The sequence below is a fragment of the Cheilinus undulatus genome, linkage group 9 (genome assembly GCF_018320785.1).
Source record: "Cheilinus undulatus linkage group 9, ASM1832078v1, whole genome shotgun sequence".
NCBI lineage: Eukaryota > Metazoa > Chordata > Actinopteri > Labriformes > Labridae > Cheilinus > Cheilinus undulatus.
Window position 1 is genome coordinate 25,953,222 of NC_054873.1, and position 23,531 is coordinate 25,976,752.

The window sequence follows — 23,531 nt, forward strand, 5'->3', positions numbered from 1 at the left end:
AAATATGACAGGATATGAAGAACTGATTTATAGATAGCATACATCTAAAAAAAACTTTAGATGGCAGAAAAAAAATATATTAGATGGCAAAAAACCATTTTAAAAGTTCAATCAGTCGAAAAAGCAAGAATCAAACTAAAATTATAACATTTTTGGGCTTTAAATCAAGTATGATATGCTTTGGTTTCTATTCTATAAAGGCCCTACGTGGACTTGTATCTTTGTCTTGTATTTTACTCAGTTTCCCAGTAATAAACAAAACTTTTATGATTTTTCTTGAAAACTTGACTCTGTTATCTCAAGAGCACAATGCTGGAAAACAAAAGGAAAACAAAAATCTAGGTTGTGGGTCTTTTTAGGGCCTCCATGGTATTCTTAGGTGCAGCTATCAACATGGCTGCCCATGAGGGGGGATAAAGGGAAGAGCTTTCTGGGGCCCAGGCCAGCCAACTGGGGGACCCATGGAGGTCAAGAAAATCTCGGTCCATTGTAAAGTTAAGCTGTGATAACCATATTCTATATTTAACCTGATTAATGAACTCTCTTGTCAAAGCAACAAAAATGAAATTTATTTACTTATGCGGTAGTAAAGTAAAGCATTTTCAAAATTTAAACCCTTTTTCCTAAAACAAAATTACCTTTTTTGGTAATGTAAAAAATGTGGATGGGCACACTGAACTAAACCATTATGAATGTACTTCATAGCTAGGACATGATGTGCAAAAATGTCAGGATACCATAGAATAAAGTAAACAGAACTGAAAAAAAAACTTTAAGGGATTCAATTAAGAAATTGCAACAGAAAGGCAAAAACTGGCAAAAATAGTTTAAAGTTGTAAAGTAGGTTAAATGAGGCAAAAAATGTGATAAAGCAGAAAACAGGGGTTAAGAGGAAACAACACATACATGAGTATTCACACAAGAAGTTACCTTTTCCCCCTCAACTATCACATAGTCATGCCAAAGCAGGTCAGAAGAGGGTTGAAAAAATCTTTCCCAACATGAAAAGCTTATAGGGTTGTTTTATTCTTGTCATACAGAAATGTGGCCCAGTTCTGGTGAAACACAGGCTAAAGCTATATCTGAGGTATTTAGAGCAGTGGAGGCAGCCATTAGAGGGCTTTCAGTCCCCCTTAACCCCACCCATAGCACAACTCTGTATGTATGGCTCTAGTTAACACAGTGGAGGCAGCCATTAGCAACAGCATTCAGTCCAAGCAAATGCAACTCTGTTATGTTAGGGCTTTAGAAGTAGGCTCACTCAGTCACTCAGTATACGGACTCATATGACCCCCCCCCCCCGAAAAATGGTGAAAAGCAGTTAAAAAGTGGCAAATATTGGCTGAAGTAGCAAAAATGGGCGTAATGTGGAAACGATTGTGGCAAAATGGGTGGAAACAGTGATGAAAAGGGGTTAAATATGGGCATGAACAAATAATTTGAATGTCAGAATGAAAATATGGCTTGACACTTTTCAGTTCCGAAATGAAGTAGCCAGGACCAATGCAACAGATCCATCATACCAGCACTGATATTATTAATCAATGACAACCCGGTTCAAGCCAATTCTGTTCGCACGTCTGGCTATCAACATCATTATCAAGGAGGTATTGATTCTCTCATCCATTTTAAACTTTAGAACCACCATGCACAATCTTACATGTTAACAAAATCCTTTTAAAAAGGGTTAAAATAACAATGTTTGAAATATGTCCAAAAAATGACTGTGAGTCAGACTCACTCAATTTGAATAGATAAACATAATAAAGTAAGTTATGATATATGGTCAACACACACACCCCTACCTATACGCAAACTATGCACAGCGCGTAGGGCCTCATCACCGTGGGGCATTTTTTTCCTTCTCTCTCTCTCTCTCTGGGCGTCAGCCTGGTGTTTGCAAGATAAATACTATCCAGGTAATGCATATACGACGTTGACCAAACAGAAACTTTACCTGGCCATCACACATTAGTAAATTAACCCTTAAGATATCTTTTTTGTAGATCGTTGCCATTCGTAATGAATTAAGTGCGTGCAGTGTCCTCTCGCTCTCCCTCCCTCTCGCGCCTACTTGCAGCACAGAAACTCTCACCATGTCTGTCACCCGTTATTCTGCAACCTCTCTTGTCAGCCATTAACTTCTACCATCATTAAGTTTAGTAACTGATAATGATAAAACTTCATAACGTTCCCGTGCTGGTTCTGAACAGGAATTTATTGACGCTGTCAAACTTCCTGGCGAAGATCAGCTGTTTTAAAATCAGATTGTGGGTATAAATGAGTAAAGACAACGTATAGTTTACTGTGATTTAATAAAAGACAGGCTACTGATGATAACACTGAAGAAGAAAACCAGTGGGGAACCACTGAGGAAGAGAAAGAAGCCAAACGGATGAGCTGCTGTGTGTGAGTGAAGAAGAGGGGTGCAGGGGTGTGCTTGAGGGGGCAAGATCCGCTGGTTTATGCTAGTTTAATTTTGAGGAGAAGACCCCAAGAAAACAGATAGGTAATAAAATAGGAGTAATGTTATGATGAAAATAGCAAACCCACAGTGATTACCTTAAGAAAGCACAGATGGAAATCAACAACATTATTTTATTGTTGCAACAAGGAATTTGATCATTAAAAGCAATGATAATTTTTGTGACTTTTTTAAGAATTAGTTTTGCTAAAAGACAGGTCTGTGGTAATTTTTGGTATGTTATCCTTGATAATGACTCAATTACAACTAAGAACAGAACAGTGTCTTTTATATGCATCTAACCCAGGTTAAATTGCAAAGACTTTGTATTAAGTATTAATGTTATAATATTTCTTATAGTTTTATTGAGTTAATTTTGCATAAATATCACTAAATGAGTATGTTGGGCGATGGTGGTGTGTGTGTGTGTGTGTGTGGGGGGGGGGGGTCGCAGTGTTGGGGGCCTTATATCAGAAGTCTGCTTTAGGGCCTCACTTTGGCCAGGGGCTACCCTGGGTCAACAAATGAGAAGGATTAGTTGCAATAAGGATTTTTACCGATTTAAAACTTCCACAAAAAGTGTGCCAATACGTTTAATTTTTACTTGTTTCTGTATACATTCTAGTTTAGTGTTGTGTCTACCTTTTCCAAAGGGATGTGTATTATCTTCTCACTGCTACTGTAACATCAGACGGGTTGTAAAAGAAGAAACTTCATTTTTTGAAGTAGCTTGTTGCTGTGGCACGCATGCGCAGTTCGCAGGTATGTGTGAAAAAGAACAGGAAGCGAACAATTTCAGACTCCTGACCGACGCAGATGCTGCCGTCTACTCCCTTCTTTCTGTGAATGATACAGGCTGTGCTCCACTCCGTCAGGCAGTTGAGACGCTAGCAGAAGAGCCAGCCATCTTGAAAACTGTTCTTTCTGATAATCTTGAATTATAGGCGTCTGGGCAGTAAAAAAATAAGGGTTTTAGGTGCGAGGCAAGGGCGTGTTTGAATTTCAAGTATCGGAGAGACGCACTGCCTCCTCCTCCTCACTGGATGCTAGCTCGGTAGCCTTTGAGCACTCCTAGTTTTGAAGTTGTGTTTTACTCTTCATTCTAACTTATTTGGAGGTGACTTTAGGAGAAGATGGGATGTACTCTGAGCACGGACGACAAGGCGGCACAGGAGCGAAGCAAGATGATCGACAGGAATTTGCGGGATGACGGAGAAAAGGCTGCCCGGGAGGTCAAGCTGCTGCTGCTCGGTGAGAGAAAGATGGATGGACACGGGGACGGAGGTCTCGGTCTATTTGCTGGAGAGGGACTCTACTAATTCATACTATCCCCTGCACACTTGTAGCTAGTCTTTCCATATCAAAACATTTGAGTTATGTAATTCTAACTTGTATGGCCGAGTTAGCGATGAGCTACATTGGGGTGTAAACTTTGAAGAAACTATGAAGCGGTAGTTTGAAACATTCTGGGGCTTTACAGAAATGGTACGGTGCTGCTTCAGTTGGCTATAAAGTTAAACATTTTGAGCCACATTCTTTTCCAATAAGTTAGTAAAGCTTAACTCTAATTAAAGTAGCCACCAGTTTGCAGTGTGATTACATTAGTCCTCACCCTCTACTCCCGAGCATGAAGTCAGTAAGCTAATTTAGCTAAACAGTTAGCTACTTAGCTAGGTTAGCGTACTGACGCTAGCCTGGATTAACGTTAGTTAGCTAGCTCACAGAAAGCTTAAACGGCGTCTGAGCGATAATCTTTCAACAGGTCTGTCTGTCTGAAGTGACTGTGTAGCATTAGGTAATACATTTATTATTCTAATTTAAAACATAGTTAGCTAACAGATTATCTTCCTGTTTCACAGCCATTCATCACTTAAAAAGTAACGTTAACGGACTGAAGGCCGGTGGACTCGGCAGCTAACTTTGCAAGCACCGCTAGCTTGTGCTTTTGAAAGATTATAAACAAATATCCTATCATACGACGTAAATCTGATGTCGGCTTGATGGCGATTAATGTTGTGGTGATTCAGAATTAAATGTGATCCATCCTTTAAATTTGTCTAAGACTGGGGATGATGTCGTAAGAAAGGGGAATGTTTTCATAATTTTAGAAGTAATCATCGTATTATAAATGCACATACTCTCTGTGTGCCTTTAATACGTATTTCACCTCCATTTTTTCTAACTGAGGCTAGTTTTATTCCCTCAGACACCCTGTTTGAGGGGAATATATTTAATGGTCATTTGAATGTGGTGACCCAGCAGGCAGAGGCTTGCACTCAAAATTTCAATCAGCTCAAAAAGGCAAATCCTTATGGAAAATCCCATCATTCAACTGTAATGCAGCCTTCTAGCCTGTTCATAGCATACAGGAAAACTCCACTGCTCAGGACTCCTATCTCTGGTTGCTGAATGATGACCACTGCTGGCTCCCTCAGTCAGAGAAAGACAGGCAGGAGGTTGCATAGCAACTTAGGCAGCCTTGCTGACCGCAGTAATCATCTGTGGCAACTGTACACACACAACAGAGTCAGTTAGAGCATGCTAACTTGGAAGTTTGCCATGCACTCTGCAAGCTGAAAATGCAATAGTATTAGGCATGTGTATAGTAATCTCTGCACAGTCAGGTCTGTATGTCATCACAGGTCTCAAACATGTGACTACACCACAATCTCAGATTCTAAACAATGCTCAGCTGCACCAGTCGCCTCCTTTGTGTTTATGTGTCATATGAGAAGGACCTGATTTGAATTTTCATGTGTTTGTTTTTGTTCTCCTGTCACGGTTCCCACAAGCACCTGCATTCGATGCCGATAGATCGGTTTGTCTTATAGAGAAATTATCATATGCCTTTGAACACAGGGATACATTTGCTGTTTATGGTGTAGACTGTATTTTATACTGTGTGTATTTCTGAGACAGACAAGACAAAGATCTGAAGCTCTACCAAGCATGCATATTGCAGTTTATGCTCTGTCAGGCATCCCACTGGGGGTGTTTGCATTAATGCAGTAATCTGCAAATGACATGCTCTTGAGATGAGTGGGAGGACTGCCTTGGATGTTGATTGTTTGTGCACTCAACAAAAACAAATGCAAATCACAAAGATTGATTTTTTTGTGCTTGTGTAACTGCATTTTCATATATAATAGCATGAAATGCAGCATAGTAGCGCTACAGGCACAGTGTTAAATGTTCTCCAAAGAGATATCTGCATCTCATCTAGTCTGCAGAAAATACCATTTCAGCCAGCGCAGCTCAGTACAACATCTGAGCTCAATAACCAGCCTGAACCATTTCAGGTCTTCACATTTTTGCCGTCATAGCAAATCCCTCCATCTTTTCAATTTGTGTGTTATGATGTTTGCAGTAATATTTGCTCTGTGTTAGGTGTGTGTGGCTGTTTATCATATGGGACAATGAATTGGTGAACAGTTCTACTCACTGGGGAGCTGAAAGTCCCTGCGCAGGTAGGGTAATTAAAAAGTTGTGTGCTCAGCTGAAAACACACCTCTATCTCAGAGGGAGCTGAAGACCCAAAAGCTTATGCACCAAACACTTCATTGGCTTCAGATAACACCATGACTTCATTTATTTCTAATATTTTTCTAAACCTTTAACTTGTGGAGGCTGTGTAGATATGCCTATCCCCTGATATACTACACTCTCAAATCAAACCATTCACATGAGGTCGAGCTGACAGCTCAGAGCACAGTAGGCAAGGGTGATGCAGCATGAGTGTCTAACCCTTAAGATGTGTATAATCTCATTGCTGCAAGGATCATGTTGATTAATCCAATTGCACTGTGACCTGGCTCAATTAAACCTTACACACTTCCTTAGTGTGTTGTGTGATAAGAGCTTCTGATGTGCTGCAGGTTAATGCTAACTGTTTAGTTAAATGGCAGAGATTTGTCTTTAGCGGCTCTAAGATTTAAGGTGGCTTTCACAAAATTTTTAACTGTTCATGTATACTTGTCGCGTTTTGACCAGGCATGCATGATATAATTGGCAGATAATGGTTTAAAAAGAGAATTATTGTATTGTCAGATGTGGACATTTCTGCCTATATGTACAGCTGCTTTTAGGTTATAAAAACCTGCCTATATAAGCAGTAGCTAAATATAGGCTGTATGGACAAATGTGTTAGTGAAGTTTTAGGCTGGACCAACAGATTGACTTTAGCTGAATTGATTTTCTTTTTTCATCATAATATCTTATTTAAACTATATTTAAATATTGTATCAGCCAAAATAAATGTATACATATAGGATATAGACAAAAATCAGATCTCTTGCATCCCTAGTTTTGACTCCAAAGCAGAGAAGTGACTATTGGTTTGATGCAGTTCCTTGTTTTGGGTGTGTTGGAATTACTTTTGGCATTAATTTTGCAGAGGAAGATCAGTTCAGAATCTGTGAAACTTTGCTGAGGAGACAACGGTGTAGACTAAATAAACTACAGACCAAAAGTGAAAAAGTGCTATTAAAAGTCATCCGTTCTTGGTTAAAAAACCTACACTTTTATCAGCTATCATAACTGAATGACATAAAACCATCATATAATGCAAACTTTTGTAATTGTCAAACTTTTTAAAAATTGAAACATAACCTAAATCTAAGATTTTCAGAAAGATTCTTCTGAAATTAATTATTTATTTGTTTTGTTTTGTTTTTTTCCAACTTTCATGTCATCATACGGTAATCTCTAGGTTGGTTAAACAAAAAAATGTAACATTTCTAATTTGGCCATTTTTTTTCCTGTACATGTCCTTTTGCACTTAAATGAATAAGAACAGAGACCTTTAAGTCTAAGAATATGAGGGATGCATAATGTTATCTGTATGAGCAGATATTGGCTTGAAAAAGTTAAATACCAGCATCAGCAGATGTAAACATTTCTGTTGGTATTTAAGATCAATATACCAGCTGTATACTAGCTTTTTTTGGCTGTAAATACTGGCCATATGTACACATAAGTTAGTGGAGTTTTAGGCAGGACCTAAAACTTACTTTCTTTGTTTATCTTGTTTCTTAAACTTTTAAAAGTGTTTTAAGGATTAAAGTTTTGATCTGAGCAACATTTACATATCTGGATCTATCAGTATAGGCCAAAATGAATTTAAAAATATCGATTTTTGGCAAAAATCCAATATTGTGTATCCATAATTAGTATAGTTAGCGAAATTATCAGATGATTATCAATGACCTACAGCCCTGAATGGGAGAAACAGTGTAGCTAACATAGATAAAGGATGGGTGTAGTTATCAGGTAGCTATTAATACATTCTTGTGGGTTGTTGCAAACACCTTCTTGTTTGTCTTTTATACTCGGTTAACTGTATTGACTATAAGAACATCCTCTGTCTGTTTCAGGTGCTGGAGAATCTGGAAAAAGTACAATTGTCAAACAGATGAAGTAAGTGTAGATGTTCAATGTCACGTTTAAGAGCACACCTACAGTGGCCGTTAAACTGAAGTGTTGTTTGTTCAGAGAACCATCTATCACACACACACAGCAGTGTTTTCTCCCTTTGTCTGACGTCAGACTCCAAAGAGAGCAAATGACACTCTTTACTATGTAAGCAACAGATGGGCTATCAGACACTGAATTATCGTCACCATTCATTATTACAGGCACGTTTACATGTGAAAAAGCTATCTGTTTTTTTTGTTTGAAAACTGAGGTCCTGTCAGATTTACGGTGACATTTACAGTAATACTCTTCGGGTGTGGCGTATGACTGCAGTTTACAGAAACAATTGTGTAGTTGATTGTGGGGTGACAGTGAAGTCACCCCAAAGCTATATATATATATAACATATTAAAATATAATATTTTGCATTTATTTTTGTCTCATTATTTGGAAACTAATTTCTAAATATGACTCAAACAAATCAAATAACTTACATTATTACTTTGAATGCTGTTTCATGTTGTCAATATTAAGTTATCCCATTCATGAAACTAACTTGGCTACACGTCTTTTATTATTTTATTTTATTTATTAAAATGGTATTAAAATTGATTTTTGGATGCCAACCAATTTTCTCGTTCTAAAGAAATGAAAAGTGAAATGATTCATTATATAAAAACCTGAACATGGTGAGAGTACTAACATTATATCACAGTCACTTCCTGTCCACCATCATATCCTGAGTTGTATAAAAATGATTTTGAAGAGACAAGTGCTAATGTCTTCTTTGTGCGTCAGGATCATCCACGAAGCAGGCTACTCAGAGGAGGAGTGTAAGCAGTACAAGGCCGTGGTCTACAGCAACACCATCCAGTCCATCATCGCCATCATCAGAGCCATGGGACGCCTTAAAATCGATTTTGCTGATGCAGCTCGAGCGGTGAGTGGTGGAAAACCTTGTCAACCTACGTCATCCTTTGCTACTGAGCTTTTCTCGTCTTACTTCCTCTTTTTCTGCAGGTCATACGGAGCTGGTTGAGGTTTAGTATCATTTTCAAAATGCCTCATTACAGCGGAGGCTTATTGACACGAGAACTGTCCCTAGGTCCCTCAGCTTATAGGATCACTCTGATCTGGATCAGTTTGACGTTGTTTTTCTTGCATGAAAGAGCTAAACATTTCACAGTGACAGTGAACACCAGTAGAATTATTTAAAATCTGCAGCCTTTTTAGTGTAATGATTATTATGGTTCATCATTACAGAGTGGTACAAATAAAGTCAGTGCCGTCTTCTCAGCAGGTTATTTTCATTCTCTTCCTTGCTTTTTGACATTTATTAAATCTGTCATTGCTCTGGCATATAACAAGAGGTGCACCCTTTCATTATCTCAGGGTGACTGCTCTGCTCTGTCATGGTGACCAGTTTCACACCCATAGCTTTTCATTCTTGACTGTCAGCACTTATAGATGTCAAGGTCCTCATTACTGAACGGGTTTGAAATGTAGTTTAATGCCAAATATACCAGGACAGACAACTTTACTGCTTTCCTCTCTTTCTAGTTAATCTCTTGCATTGTTTGTGATTTGGCCTTATTTATTAAGCCATTTACCATCAATACATCATCATTCTGAACAGGATGTGGTTATTTCATACATTGTACAAAGCAGTACTTCTAAATCCCTTTTTCACCTGCAGACTTTTAACTTTTGCATGCCATTGGTTCATACTTCATTAGCTCAATCAACATAATAATGAAATACTTGTTGGTTGTGACTTTATTTGGTGGGGTTTTGTCTCTGCAGGATGATGCACGTCAGCTGTTTGTTCTGGCTGGTTCAGCAGAAGAGGGCTTCATGACAGGAGAGCTAGCTGGGGTCATCCAGCGGCTGTGGAAGGATGGAGGAGTCCAGGCTTGCTTCAGTCGCTCCCGGGAGTACCAGCTCAACGACTCTGCAGCATAGTGAGTCCGTTGCACAAACACAGGAATAATGTTGCTGAAATTTTCCACTTTCAATACCAAATGTTTGAAAGGATACAGTCTCTACTATTCACTGATCAAAAAGAACCCAAAGATGCAAAAAACCTGAAGATATTCAGCCTGGTTTTTAACCCAAATCTGCTTCAAGAGAAAGAATGGCATAAATACATATGAACTTCTCAGTTTCAAACACTTTTTTTTTTTCAATTTAGGAAGTGTGCAGGTATCAGCCTGTGGTTTTGTTAACCCAGAACTAGAAATTGCTTAACATTGAGTATGTGGCACTTCTGTCATGACATTAAATCAGGTTTGAACATGGTTTGATTTTCGCTTGTATAATATCTACGTTGAATTTCTGGTGTTGTGACAACCTTATACAGGAACAATAATCGATTGTTTCGCAGTCATATTGTACCCAGAGTGTTTTTATACTCCCATCTTCTCTTTTCTGAATGACTTTCCTGTTCTTAAAGCTACCTGAATGACTTGGACAGGATATCCAGCGGTGCTTATGTGCCAACCCAACAGGACGTGCTAAGGACCAGAGTCAAAACCACCGGTATCGTGGAGACACACTTCACTTTCAAGGACCTGCACTTCAAGTGAGTACAAGCAGCGAGTCTGCTCTCCATTTATTTATCTGTATTTTCATAATAAATGCATCCAAACACCTCAATGTCTCCCCACAGCTCAGATTTATTAAACCATTCAAATTTGTGTGGTGTTGGTTTCATTGTCTGATTCTGTGGGCTGGAGTGTCATCTTTAGCTAGTCTACCAATCAGAGTTTAGCAGCTAAAATTAAGAAAGAGAAAATAATTTTCCTCTAAAAGTAATTAGTTAAATTCATGAAAAACAGGTTCAGAAAAATGTAGGTGAAATGAGCCAGTAGATATTTTTAAAATCAAAACTAACTTGAAAATGTTCTAATGGTCACAAGTGAACATGTGCCTGTGTGATTTGTTATATAACACTGTGGTCTGATGTTTCTGCAGGATGTTTGATGTTGGTGGTCAGAGGTCAGAGAGGAAGAAGTGGATTCATTGTTTTGAGGGAGTCACCGCCATTATCTTCTGTGTGGCTCTGAGTGACTACGACCTGGTCCTGGCTGAAGATGAGGAAATGGTAAAAACTTACCTGACATCACAGATTCACATCCATGGCTGTTTTGTAAAATTTTAAATCGTTGCATGTTTCCGTCTTCTTCTTTAGAATCGGATGCACGAGAGCATGAAGCTGTTTGACTCCATCTGCAATAACAAATGGTTCACAGACACCTCCATCATCCTCTTCCTCAACAAGAAAGATCTGTTTGAGGAAAAGATCAAAAAGAGCCCTCTCACAATCTGCTACCCAGAATATGCAGGTGAGAGAGACAGACACATGCAGAAACACTTGTATGCAGAGTAGATGTGTTTTACATGCAAATACTGAACTCCATGTAAGTGCTGCATGTAAACCAATGAAGTTTAAAATCATTTTAATATCAAATTATGTCACCAAGAAGACTTTCATTATGTTTAAACACGTGAAAATCTGACAGACAAATTTAAAGATAGTTTTTGCTGTCAGTTTATGTTATTAGGCTATGAACAAACATATATCCAGCCTTCCTTTTTTCTGTCTGTCCACCTTCTGCTTGCACTTTAGAGGCGCGGCAGCCTCTGCAGACCACACAGAGATATTTCTTTCTTCTCCTCCCTGCTCTGCTCCTGCACTGTGTGGGCTTCTTCATGCTCTTAACAATGGGTCCTTGTCAGGTTCGCCAGTACTCACAGTGCATTTTATATATGGATCAGTAAAACCAAAATCTAATTTGTTTAGTTAGAAAGTCTGTGTGAGTTAAAGATGGATCTCGGGGATCTAACTTGTCAGCTTTGGTAAAGAATGTCATTAAGAGAGTTTCCTCACAAACATCAGACCTTTCATGTGATTCAGACTTATGTAAGAGTCCAACCTTTCCCTTCAGTTTTTCCACACTAACAAATCTCTCTTTTGTCAGACGTAATAGAATAACAGCAGTTCTCTAAAGCTGCTTTGTAGCATGCAGGTCGAACCACCAGCCAGACAATTTAGCAACAAAGTCAGTTTTTAAATTCATAATCTGCATTCATGTCAAATCAAACTCTTAAAAACTGCAATTGCTGTAAAGAACAGCCTTTTATTATGTGCCTGCACTATCTAATGTATTGCAGTACAACAGCTCTACTATGACTTTACATTTACAGGGTATATACATGCTCACTTTGTTTGACACATTTGTACACTGGTTAAGTTGTCTCTTTTTTTAATGTTTATAATTTTATCTAGTTTACCATGCATTGCCTGCTGGTTGTTTGCTGTGTCCAAGCATTGAGTAAGTGTTTTTAAATGTGTGCACAGAGGTGATCGTTGTAGCTGGTCTACTGACAGTCACATGCTCTGCAGACAGGGATAGAGAAGGAGACCAATGTTGTTTGGTTTATGCCTCCTGTAAATTGTCAAACAGTCTCTTCTGTTTAATGTAGACCTGCTTGTATCATTTGTTGGTGCTGTATTCTTTCGAATACATTCTTAAGGTATATCATCGTATGGATCATGATATTATTTTGATCATATATGAAAATTCCTGTCCTGTTCGGCCCATCTCATGCTGTTGGAAACAAAGATGAATGTAAATAACACTGGGTTGGCTGAGGCATACAGCTGCAAGGGAGATGTTGTGGTTAAGTAGCAGTATTGTAAAGTTAGGCATCCTGGTTTGAAGTTGTGGTGTGATAGCTGAGAGGTAAAATAGTGACATCTGTTGGTTAAAACAAAAAACCCCCACAAAATACTGCAACAATTTAAGTTTGTCCCCTCTCTCTTCCAATTGTCACTGTTTCTAACCTGTAGCCTTGACCTGCCTGTAAAACCCTAAACTCTTTTTGAAGTAGATTACTGGAGAGGACGGTTATAGAGAAGGGCCTATTGGAGTTTTAGTGAATCAATATTATAATACCTTCAGGTTGATGGGACAAAAAGCAAGAAGCAGCTTGTCTTCAGCTGAGTAAAATATGGTTTCAGATCTTCAACTCTGAGCATTAACCTTAAGATTTGGATTATTTGTCAGTTTTTGAAATCTCCAAAGGGAAAATATGTCTGAGCCATCCTTAGCTGAAGTCCCGTCTCAGTATTTTTACTGGTATACAAGTCCTCCTGGTGTTAAGGCTGCAGCCCATTTTAGAGATGAAAAACAGCCAATAAAAGTGCAGCTTATACACCAAGTTTTACAGATACCTTATTTATGGGGCTATAAAATATATACTTGAAAACTCTCAAATATAGATCAGATACAAATTAAGTGTTGTGCCTTTGAATTTAGGGGTGCGCGTAAGACAATCTCAGATCGTGAAGAAATAGAATGTATTGGCGATCTGCTTAATCTGTTTTATCGTAGGATCGGCTCTACTACTTCTCGCTCTTTGCTCCCCCCTCCCTCCCCTTCTGGCCCAGCCGAGATGCAGTGGAAACTCACGCTGCAAAAGTGAAAGTGAAACTTAAGATTTAGTTGTCATGATGATTTCTAACTCTTATACGAAGCTTCGTCTTGGTTTTTTGAACCATCAGTGTGCAAGAAATATTTATTTGCACGATCTTCACAAGCCTATTAATGTTTTTTTGATGAGCTCTAAAGACAGCGTCCTCCGGTCTGCCGAGGTGCAAACAGGGAAGAGAGATGAAGCATACCGCGGTTCAGCGGGGTAAAGTGTGTCTGAGGCAGAAAGCCTACTGTTGTAACTGTTACAGCCGACATTGTTTTGCTCTCAATTATTTTTTTCAGAGTTATTTACAAGCCATTCCACCTGGCAAGTAAACGTCAGGATAACACAGTCACGGGTGAAACGTTATAACATCAGCGTCTTTTTACGGAGGGAGGCTGTGATGTCAGCAAGGTCCAGACATGGATCACTGTTAGAAAATGTTTTAAACAATACAATCATTGATTTACATGCATTTCTTTGGCCTGCATTCTTACTGCTGCAGCACGTAATCCTGCCTTTCCTCCTCTTCTCTCCTTTATTGTAAGCAGCGGGCAGATTCCAGTGTGACACGTTTATGTCACTGCTCATCACAGCCTTATTCAGAGCAGTAAATCAACGTATACATGACCTTTTTTAAATAAAAATCAAAATTGCGTTAAAACAACATACAGTCACTACTTAACTGCATAACCATGTGTCTCAAAGATTCATCAAATTTGTGTCATATTTTCTTCATTTGACAGTCTGTAAACAAGGCTGAAGTAAATGTGATTATAAATTGCATACTGTATGAACAGGCTACTCGTTTAAAGCTTCAGCTGCAGGAATTCTTTTTAAAGACCATATACTTTAAAATGCAAATCAAAGTGTCAAAATGTGCTCAGTAAACAGTAAAGTAGATTTTAAAACACAGATGAATATACAGATAATAATTCTAAAGTGGTGCAGAAAATTTAGAAATTGGTTCCAGAAGACAGAATAGATCAGAATGCAGGAAAATAAATATTTGGAACTTTAATATATTGTGGGATAAGACCTCTACATATATACGTATATATACAGCACTTAACAAATTTATTAGACCACCTGTCATATTTGTCTCAGAGACCATCCAGCATCATGAAGTGCTTTAATGCGGACTCTTTCATTTTCAGTGAGCTCTCCACATTTACCATTTTGAACAGGAATGAGGGATTTCAAGCTGAATTCACCCAAATTTGAGCTGGCTCACTGGGCTTCTCTGAGAAGTCAGAAATTAATCAAGCATAACATTCAACCACTAAAACTCATTTTTTCTGTTCAGGAATGCAAGTAACTATAATTTGACATATTAATCAAGAAGAATTCATGTGCTTTACTATTTTTTCAGGGTTTTTTGTAAATCAGTAAATTTGAAAATTCATGGATAACAATAATAATAATATTTTAGCATTAAAAATATCATTTGGGTTAAAGAGCTTCTACATATTAGTGTATTAACCATTGCAGAAATGTAAAAAATGATTTTGGTAATTACCAGTACTGTTAATTTGGGGCAGCTGTGGCATCAACCTTACTTTGAGTGGTGGTCTAATAAATTTGTTGAGCACTATATATATATATATATATATATATATATATATATATATATATATATATATATATGCATTGGCCAACACGATGGTGCAGAAGAAATAGAGAAAAATCAGAGAAAAGTTTTTTTCTGGTCACTAACTTGCAAATTTGTCTTAGAAATTTAACGAAAAAATAGTGATAAAATCGAGATCATCATCTGGCCATAAAAAAATCGTGTTATGATTTTTTTCCATATTGTCCACCCCTATTTGAAATACATTTGTTGGTTTTAAAGTGTTATATTTGATTTGCTTCAGACTCTTTTCTTCCTGCTCAATCTGTCCTCTCTGCCCTCCTCCTCCTCCACCACCCTCTCTTCCAGGCTCCAACACCTACGAGGAGGCAGCAGCGTACATTCAGTGCCAGTTTGAAGACCTGAACAAGAGAAAGGATACGAAGGAGATCTACACCCACTTCACCTGTGCCACCGACACCAAGAACGTGCAGTTTGTGTTCGATGCCGTCACCGACGTCATCATCAAGAACAACCTGAAAGACTGCGGCCTTTTCTAAAGGTAACAGTTGAGGCTTTAAGGACAAACTACACCTAAATGTTAGTGTTTGCTAACGCTTTCCTCTGTAATTGTGGTTTCTCGCGTTCCTTATTTCTGTGCAGGCAGATCGGAGGCCGGCTTTCTAAGTGACTTTATTCAAGGGGAAACTGACTGGAGGAAACTTCCAGCACCCTGCTGAGAATGTCACGTTTAACCTCTTATTAACTTATGTTCATCTCTAAAAGTTTTAAAGACGGCGTGTAGAAAAACATTTTGTGTAAAGTATTTGTACAACTGTCTTTGGCCGGGGATTTTTCACAGTTTTTAAATGTTCTTGTTTTACCTTCATATCATGATTTTAAATTTTTATATCAAAGGGGGGCCTTCTTTTTGTCCATGAATGAACACTTTTGTCTTTTTTGTTTGTAGGTGCTTGTGCCTTGCATGCCTTAGTTGCAGTGTCTTCTTTTTGTTGAAGTAGAAGTTAGCTTCATGTAGACGTTACCATTGAAATCCAAAGCCCCCCCAGGTCCATGTTTATATCTTTTGTTCTAATTATTTCATTGTGTCATCATTTTTGCCTCTTTGGATAAACCAAGAAAAGACCAAGTCACTCTATAGACCAATTCACTCTGACTCTGACATACTGTGAGAGATGTGCGTGTGTGCGTGGGAACCTTGGTGAGTGTGAGCTTTGTTTTGATTGAGGGTGAGTGATTTTCTGTATGTGTCTGTGAGACAATATTAAACAAAGGGACTTTATTCCTCTACTTGTCATCCTCCTTCAAAGTTTGTATTTTTCTAAATGACCAAAAAAGCTACTCCTTAATTACTGAGTGCACGTTGTTGGTGCACAGCAACAAACTGTAACATTTCTGATTGAACTGAGACCTAAAGAGAAGCTTTGAACAGAGGATGATGATGTTGGCCTTGTAGCAGACAGTAGGACCACATGTAGATCTGGGACAGGTGTCTGGGTACCAGCACACTGTTACTCATCATGATCTGTGATGGTTTCAAGTTACATATCCCCCCTAAAACCCCGACCCTCTGTTTCCATTGGATGGGCACATTAGTGGACTAATCTCCATGATTTTGCTAATAAAAGAGCTGCTGTGGTGTAACCATGGCAACTTATGCAATACACAACTATTTCTCCTGTCTTTTTTTTTTTAATTTGTATGATTGAATTTCTTCCAACAGGAAAATATTTGACTGATAGAGAAATTTCTGAGCTTCAAATAGATCTGAAGTGAGCAGAATAATTCCACTAAATCTACTAACTGATTGGAGAAAAAAAGTCAATTTTTTTCTATTTGGCTTGTTATATGTATTGTTAAAAGTTTTGAAAATATATCTATTTTTCAGTGCTGGTTGAAAAAATGCATTTAACTGCATTTAATAAATTAAGTTTTTCTTATCTTATTGCTTAAAAAAATGAAACAGTATGGACAGTTGTCTACCATGTCCTATGCAAATACCCTTCATAATCAATACTCACATAATGATAGTCATGTCATCATGTGAAGAGTCTTTAATCAATGATTAGATGCACCTCAGGAGTAAACTACATTTACAGAAATTTACAATGCAGGCTTATGTTTACAGTGAAGACCATAATGGGCTGATATGTCCGCATCTGTCTCTTTTCAGTCTCTTCAGTCCACTATGACCAATGAGAAAATTCTTTATTCAGTGTTTGGAGAACATTTCTTCTCTGCTTGAGAAAGTTTTGCAAAAATCCTCATTTCTAACGGCTTGCAACAGCAGGAACTCTCTTACCCCCAAGTTAGAGGGTTACATTACTTTATAAATGTTTAAAAAAACAAAATCAGGATCTTGTATTAACATTAAGGGAAACTCTTTGAAACTCTTTTAATTTTTGCCAGTAGTAGGAATGATATGATTCATCATATGATGCACTGAAATGTTACAAAGGGAAATAAGTGAGGATGATTTGAGATAACTACAAAGTGCAAATATGTAAGGAAGTAATGGAGCCTGCTAAGGAATAGCCCAGACCTCAGTGGGTCTGGGGGTTTCTCCCCCAGGTTTTTTTGGTACAACGCTCTATTTTGATGATATTTTATGCACTCTGTGTACTTCATTTGTGGTTAAATTAATCACTGAAACTTAAAATGGGTTGTAAATTTGCTTTACAGTCAATATCATTGAACTTTTATGGTTGAATTTTGGAGTTTCTGTGCATGTTTTTTACCATTAGTTTAATGGAATGCATCATTATAATAATTGAGCAAAGTTTCAAATCTGCAACCTCTGATTTATAATAGCCAGTTACTGTATGGAATCGTCTGTATCCATTATGACACCAATTCTCACAAATAGTGCACCAGTGCTTGTATTCTGTGGTAGGACAGCATCTGATTTCAAAACTGCATCTTATTTTGAAATGGCAGCTTATTTTGAAACGCCGTTTATTTCAAGATAGCCAGTCATTTTGAAAAGTTGTTGCTTATGTCGATGTATTTTGAAACGCTGGGCAGTAGTGCGTGTGGAGAGAGAGTGTGTGAACAGAGGGGCGTGGTGGTTTGAGTGTGAAGCTCAGGAATTCATCATTTATTGCTTATACTTCAGATGTTCAGGGTTTCCCCCCATGCGCCCAGAACCGACCATGATCTGACCCACAAGGACAACGAAAGCTTGTCCAAATGAAGACTTTTCAACTTGACTCATCAAATCTTTGTTCTGAACTGGTCTTAAGTTGCTTTCAATCAATCAAACTTTATTTATTTAGCACCTTTTAAACAAATTCACTTGCAGTTCAAAGTGCTTTAAAGGATTGTACAAAAGTGATTGACAAAAAGGAAGAATGGTAAAAAAGTTTAGAGACTAAAGCACACAAAATTAATTCACTAAAATAAAAAAGATGGATGATTTAAAAGAGACAGATAAAAGACAAAGCAGTAAGGGGAGAATTTATAAAAGAATTAACAATTGGCATAAAAACAATGATAAAAGATTTACCCCTCCAAATAATTCAAAGCCTATAAAACTGGACATAAAAACATAGATAATCATAACTAGAATTAAATAAAAGCCTAAAAAGAAATAGAGCCCCAAAGATAAATTCTAGTATTTGATTCATAAACGTCATTAATGACCTTTATACATGAGATGGAAAACCCAAAAAAACAATTTGCAAAGATAAAATGTCTGCTGCAGCAATGGTCAGAACACTCTGATGTGTGTATTTGATGTTTGGACTTTGGACTTTTGGAAAAAAAAAACAAAAACAAAAAAACTTTTAAATAAGAAACGATCATAAAGCACCTTGTTTAAAATAGAAAACTATTTTTCTTGGCAAAACCCAGACATTACCTTCAAATATATGTGATAACTAATATCTTACATCAAGAGTTTGACTGCAGGTCATCATAACTCTGCTTCTTGAATAAGTCAACAGAATAATGATTGTGTACTACAAATGTAGAACGTCTGCAATACATGTGCATGTTCTGTTTTGACTGACTGGTGAGCTAAAGGGTTGAGATCTTAATCACACTGGTATGTGTTTGTACTTGAGCACTTAGAAACTTTCCCCCTTCAGCTGATGAATCTTCATACAACCCTCTAGTCTCAAACTCTGCACACAAAATGGTTTTTCACTGAGAAACTCAAACATACTTCAAGTAAGAAAGGCATGCATGTGGAGTCATTAACCCCTGAGTCTGTCCTGTTCCACAGTAAATAGCTCTCTCTAGTGGCCACTTTTAGTACCTTCATTCGTTAATCCAGATTGATGGTTGCTTGATAGAGAAACATCTATCCATCCATTAATTCATTCATTATCTACTGTGTACTGCTGCTTGTAGAAAGAAGAAAACAATAAAGAGAAACCTACATGGGATTCATGACACTGTCTTAAACTTCTGAATTGTTTGCACCTGTGTTCTTAAGTTGATGAATGCCAGGTACTCGTTAAGCTGCTCATTAGCATAGAGAAACAACCTGTTTATGCCCATATAAGGACATATAGGGGCTGTGTAAAGACAAAAGGCACACAGGACAGAGAGGAAAAACAAGCTATCAGTAACAACCAGGTTAAATAAATCATTAAACAGTTGTAGTGTATAGTATTAACTATTTACATAATATAGGCTACTTTTTTTTGTTAAATCTAAGTTTTCAATCCGCAATTATTTACTGTTATTTGTTTTGATAAACAGAGACACACAACACACATACATCCAGAATGCTTTCAAGCATGCATGAGCCAATCAACTCTTCAGGAACTGTTTGAGAGATATTGATGAGATGATTTGAAACATTTTAGTCATTTATTCTTTCCATACACACAGCAGCTGACACGGGTCACAGTAGTGCCACTTCTGTCTTACAGACTGAGCTAAGCCATCACGGCTCAGGCACAATGATGAGGCATTAACACTATTTTTGGGAGGCATTGTGTGACTTAAAAGCTAACTGCAGAGTCATTTAGCTAATCCCAAAGTCCTCCCAGAGAGATCAAACGGTGTGGATATGAAGCTTCTTGAAGATAAAGGTGCAGCCGAGGAAAGAGAAGAGGATGATGATGTTAATGATCAACCAGCACAGCTGACCACAGAGTCAAAGCGAAGCATACATCTCATCTTAAAGAGTCTCTCTGAAAACTACATGTAATAGTAATCAGCTCTTAGATGTGAAGATGAATGGAGCTCATATTTACCACTTAAAAGAGTTAACATCTGAGGAGAGAAGAAACAGAATTTAGTAGTTAGAGTTTTCTATGATATTAATGTGTCTGTTCAGGCTTATTCCATGCCAGAACTGAAGTTTTGCCATTTAAAAAAAGGAAAAATATTGACCCATTATATTATTTGGAATACAACAGTCAGCTAACTGTTAAACCAGGCTGATTGACAGAGAAATAATATATTCCCCACACACTTTTTGTTAAAGGCTTCAATCTTCTCATCTCACTCCCTGCAGCAAAGCAGACATTTATCCCAAAATGACTGAACAAGACCTGGATTTACTCAGTCTTTCGTTGGTCACTTGCAAATAAAAACATCTTAATGTGGTGAAAAATTTGCATGAAGTTCATCAAACAAAAACATTAAAGCTCCTGTGGGGGGGTGTTTACTGGTGATGAAACAAACTGAAATCAATACTGAGACATCTGTAGGAACCAGAGAGGCAAACAAGATCAACAGCATGAAAACTGATGATTTCTTTATACTAATTTTCAATGTCAGAAATCCCTGCCTGTAACATCAACTTAAATTGCATTTCTATTCCTGTTTTATTTTGAAATCTAACATCTCCTGTCATTTCAGTGCCTGTCCTCAGGTGTGTCTCAGCTCCTTGATTACCAGCAGCTGCTTTCAGTCCTCACCTGCCTCTAATCAGCTCATTAGCCAGCCACTATGTATTCTCATTTGTTCCCCTCTTCAGGTTGTCTCTATTATCCTTGTGTACACATTGCTTTCAAGCCTGTTGCATGTTTAGGATTTAAATTTTGCCTGTTCCACCTTGGACTTAATTGTTTGTTCAGACTACCTTTTGAAAAAGACCCATTTTGATTGAAAAGACCAAGAGGACTTTAGATCCTAACTGTTTCAGCTCAATTCTGCATTTGAGTCTTTTGGTAACTGAAACCTCTCACTGCTGGGGGTAGGTGTCAGATGAGGCAGTGAATAGCATGCTGTGTTTGCACTTTCCACAGCAGAGATTCTTGGGAAGTTATTTTTGAATGTTTAATTACTGCAGGGTCGGATTTTTTATAGCCACACATAAACAGAACAAGATCTGCTATAAAAAGACATAACCACTTGTAGACCCCCTTGAAGCCCCTGGGGCTCTACACCTGGGCTTAAGCAACTGATGCGCTGATAAAAAATGAGTCTGATACAACCTGTGTGCCTTATCAGTGTCCATTTATTGTTTCCAAGCTTCAGCATGTCCATAGATAAGAATTGTAATCCAAGTATTTCACTAGCACACTTTACCCACACTAGCCTTTTCAGTGGTCAAATACTGCAGTGTTCCTGGTGGAACACCTGCTAAGATAAAAATTGGTTCCTATTTATAGAAACTAGCACTCACTGGGGCAACTGATCAGTGGGTAGAGTTGGTTGTCTTACAATCAGAGGGTCGTGGGTTTGATTCCCAACTCCTGCATTCAAAAAGGAAAGACTCTTAACCCCCATTTTCTCCCATTAACATCCCAATACAGTGCATGAATAAATTAGTTGAAAAAAATGATGACCACAAATCTCATGAAGGTCCTGTTTCTGTAGAAAATAAAACACTGGAAAGGTTTTTTGCTGTGTGTTGGAAAATCCACAGAAATGTCCTACATTTCAAAGAAACTACCAAAGATTTCTGTGAAAATTTTTAGAAATGTTATTAAAAACACCCCAAAATTGCTGCAGACAGCCAACGAATGCTTCAGTGTAATTTTCTCATAAAGCCTAAACATTCTAATAAAAATGTTCCCACAAATTCCATGTAAATTCTTAAAAGATTTAAAGTAAATTACCCATAATTTGAAAAAAATTCTCCTTAATTTTTTTTTTAAGTAGACCAAATTCCACAAAAATGGAGAATTCCCCCAAACAGCCAAGCAAATTCCATGAAATTTCCATGAAAATTTCAAGAGTCACCTTCCCTAAAGTTCCCAATCAAATTCCCAGAAATTTGCAAATAAATTTCCTAAATTTCCATGATCTTACATTTAATTTCAAAGCAATTTCCACCAAAATTCAAATCAAAATTCTAAATATCGAAAATACATTTCCCAAATTGCCATGAAAATGCCAAAATAAAATAAATAAATAAATAAATAAATAAATAAATAAATAAATAAATATCAGGGCAAACTTCCTCCAAACCTTTCAATGAAGATCTCCAAAATATGTAAACACGTCCCCAGAATTTCCATGAAAATACCTTTTATTTAGAAGAAACTCCCCTAAACTTTCTTCAAATTTTCAAAACTTACACAAATGAAGGAAAATCCCCCAGATTTTACAAATTCCATGAAATTTCCATGAAAATGAACATTTCAAAGGTCACTATCCACCAAATTTCAATGACAATACATAAAATTTCAAAGAAAACTCCCTTCAGAAATTTAAATCATCATCTTAAATTTCACAAATACATTCCCCAAATTCATATGAAAATGCCAAAAAAATTTCAAGGCAAATTTTCCACTGAACTCCCAACATAGCTCTCCAATATATGCAAACATTTCCCCAAATGTTCTTTAAAATACTTGAAAATTTCCATACAAAGCCACTAAATTTCCAAGAAATTACCCAAAATTTCAAAACGAAAATGTAAAGTAAATTCTCCCAGCATTTCAAGCAATCTTTTTAAGTTTAATGGACATTCTGGACAAGTAAATAAAAAATACTGATAGCAGAAATGACCAACAGGTTGTAGAAAAACAAAGTTTAATGTCCTCATATTTACATGCAGGGACGTAGGAGGTAATAGCAGAGATGAACATGAGGACTAATCACCTCAACTCTGGCCTACTCTAATCTACTCAGTTCATCCATGAGGTGGAGAGAATTTAAAAAAAACATTAAAAAATCAAAAGTAGCATCTTTGGTGTGTTTCTAGACCCCAGCACCACTGATAGAGAGCTGTTAACTCTAATAGCGTTATGTAGGAGCTGGATGATGCTGGTTTGAAATCTGACCGTCTCCGAACAACCCCAAGCTTATCCTCACAGAGTCACTGTGAGTGGCTAGTTATTTGAAGCTAAACCTGATTGGTTGTTTGATTCAGACCTAATAAGTTAAAAAAAAAAACCCACTAAAATCTAAGGAAAGCAGTCACAGACAGATTTCAATTTGATATTTCATAAATTAATTATTATTATATATATATTTTTTTTTACCAAGATATGAATGAATAAATGTGCAGCTGTACATAATGCTTGTTACCAACATCTTATCACTGTGTGGCTGTGAGGTCTACTAATGTTGAATGTTTCTAATTTTACTCCAACATTTCTGCATTTATTTATTACTTAGTGACTGCCATAGAACTGATCCTATAAAAGTGAGATGATATCTGATGAGGATCTGATT

General features: G+C 37.4%; 1 protein-coding gene across 1 annotated transcript; it reads left to right on the forward strand.

The window, feature by feature from the left end:
• The first annotated feature begins 3,247 nt into the window (after window positions 1–3,247).
• On the forward strand, window positions 3,248–16,614 carry LOC121514903 (guanine nucleotide-binding protein G(i) subunit alpha-1). Its single transcript, XM_041795322.1, has 9 exons — window positions 3,248–3,715; window positions 7,837–7,879; window positions 8,675–8,816; window positions 9,680–9,837; window positions 10,329–10,457; window positions 10,850–10,979; window positions 11,067–11,220; window positions 15,294–15,486; window positions 15,588–16,614. The coding sequence occupies exons 1-8, from the start codon at window positions 3,598–3,600 to the stop codon at window positions 15,482–15,484; spliced, it is 1,065 nt and encodes a 354-aa protein (XP_041651256.1). The 5' UTR covers window positions 3,248–3,597; the 3' UTR covers window positions 15,485–15,486; window positions 15,588–16,614.
• Window positions 16,615–23,531: the final 6,917 nt, after the last annotated feature.

Excerpts from the sequence above, each read along its gene's own strand:
- LOC121514903 (XM_041795322.1), top strand. The coding sequence starts at position 3,598 with ATGGGATGTACTCTGAGCACGGACGACAAGGCGGCACAGGAGCGAAGC. Across the intron at positions 7,880-8,674 it reads ACAATTGTCAAACAGATGAA|GATCATCCACGAAGCAGGCT; the intron begins GTAAGTGTAGAT and ends TTTGTGCGTCAG. Across the intron at positions 11,221-15,293 it reads CTGCTACCCAGAATATGCAG|GCTCCAACACCTACGAGGAG; the intron begins GTGAGAGAGACA and ends CCTCTCTTCCAG.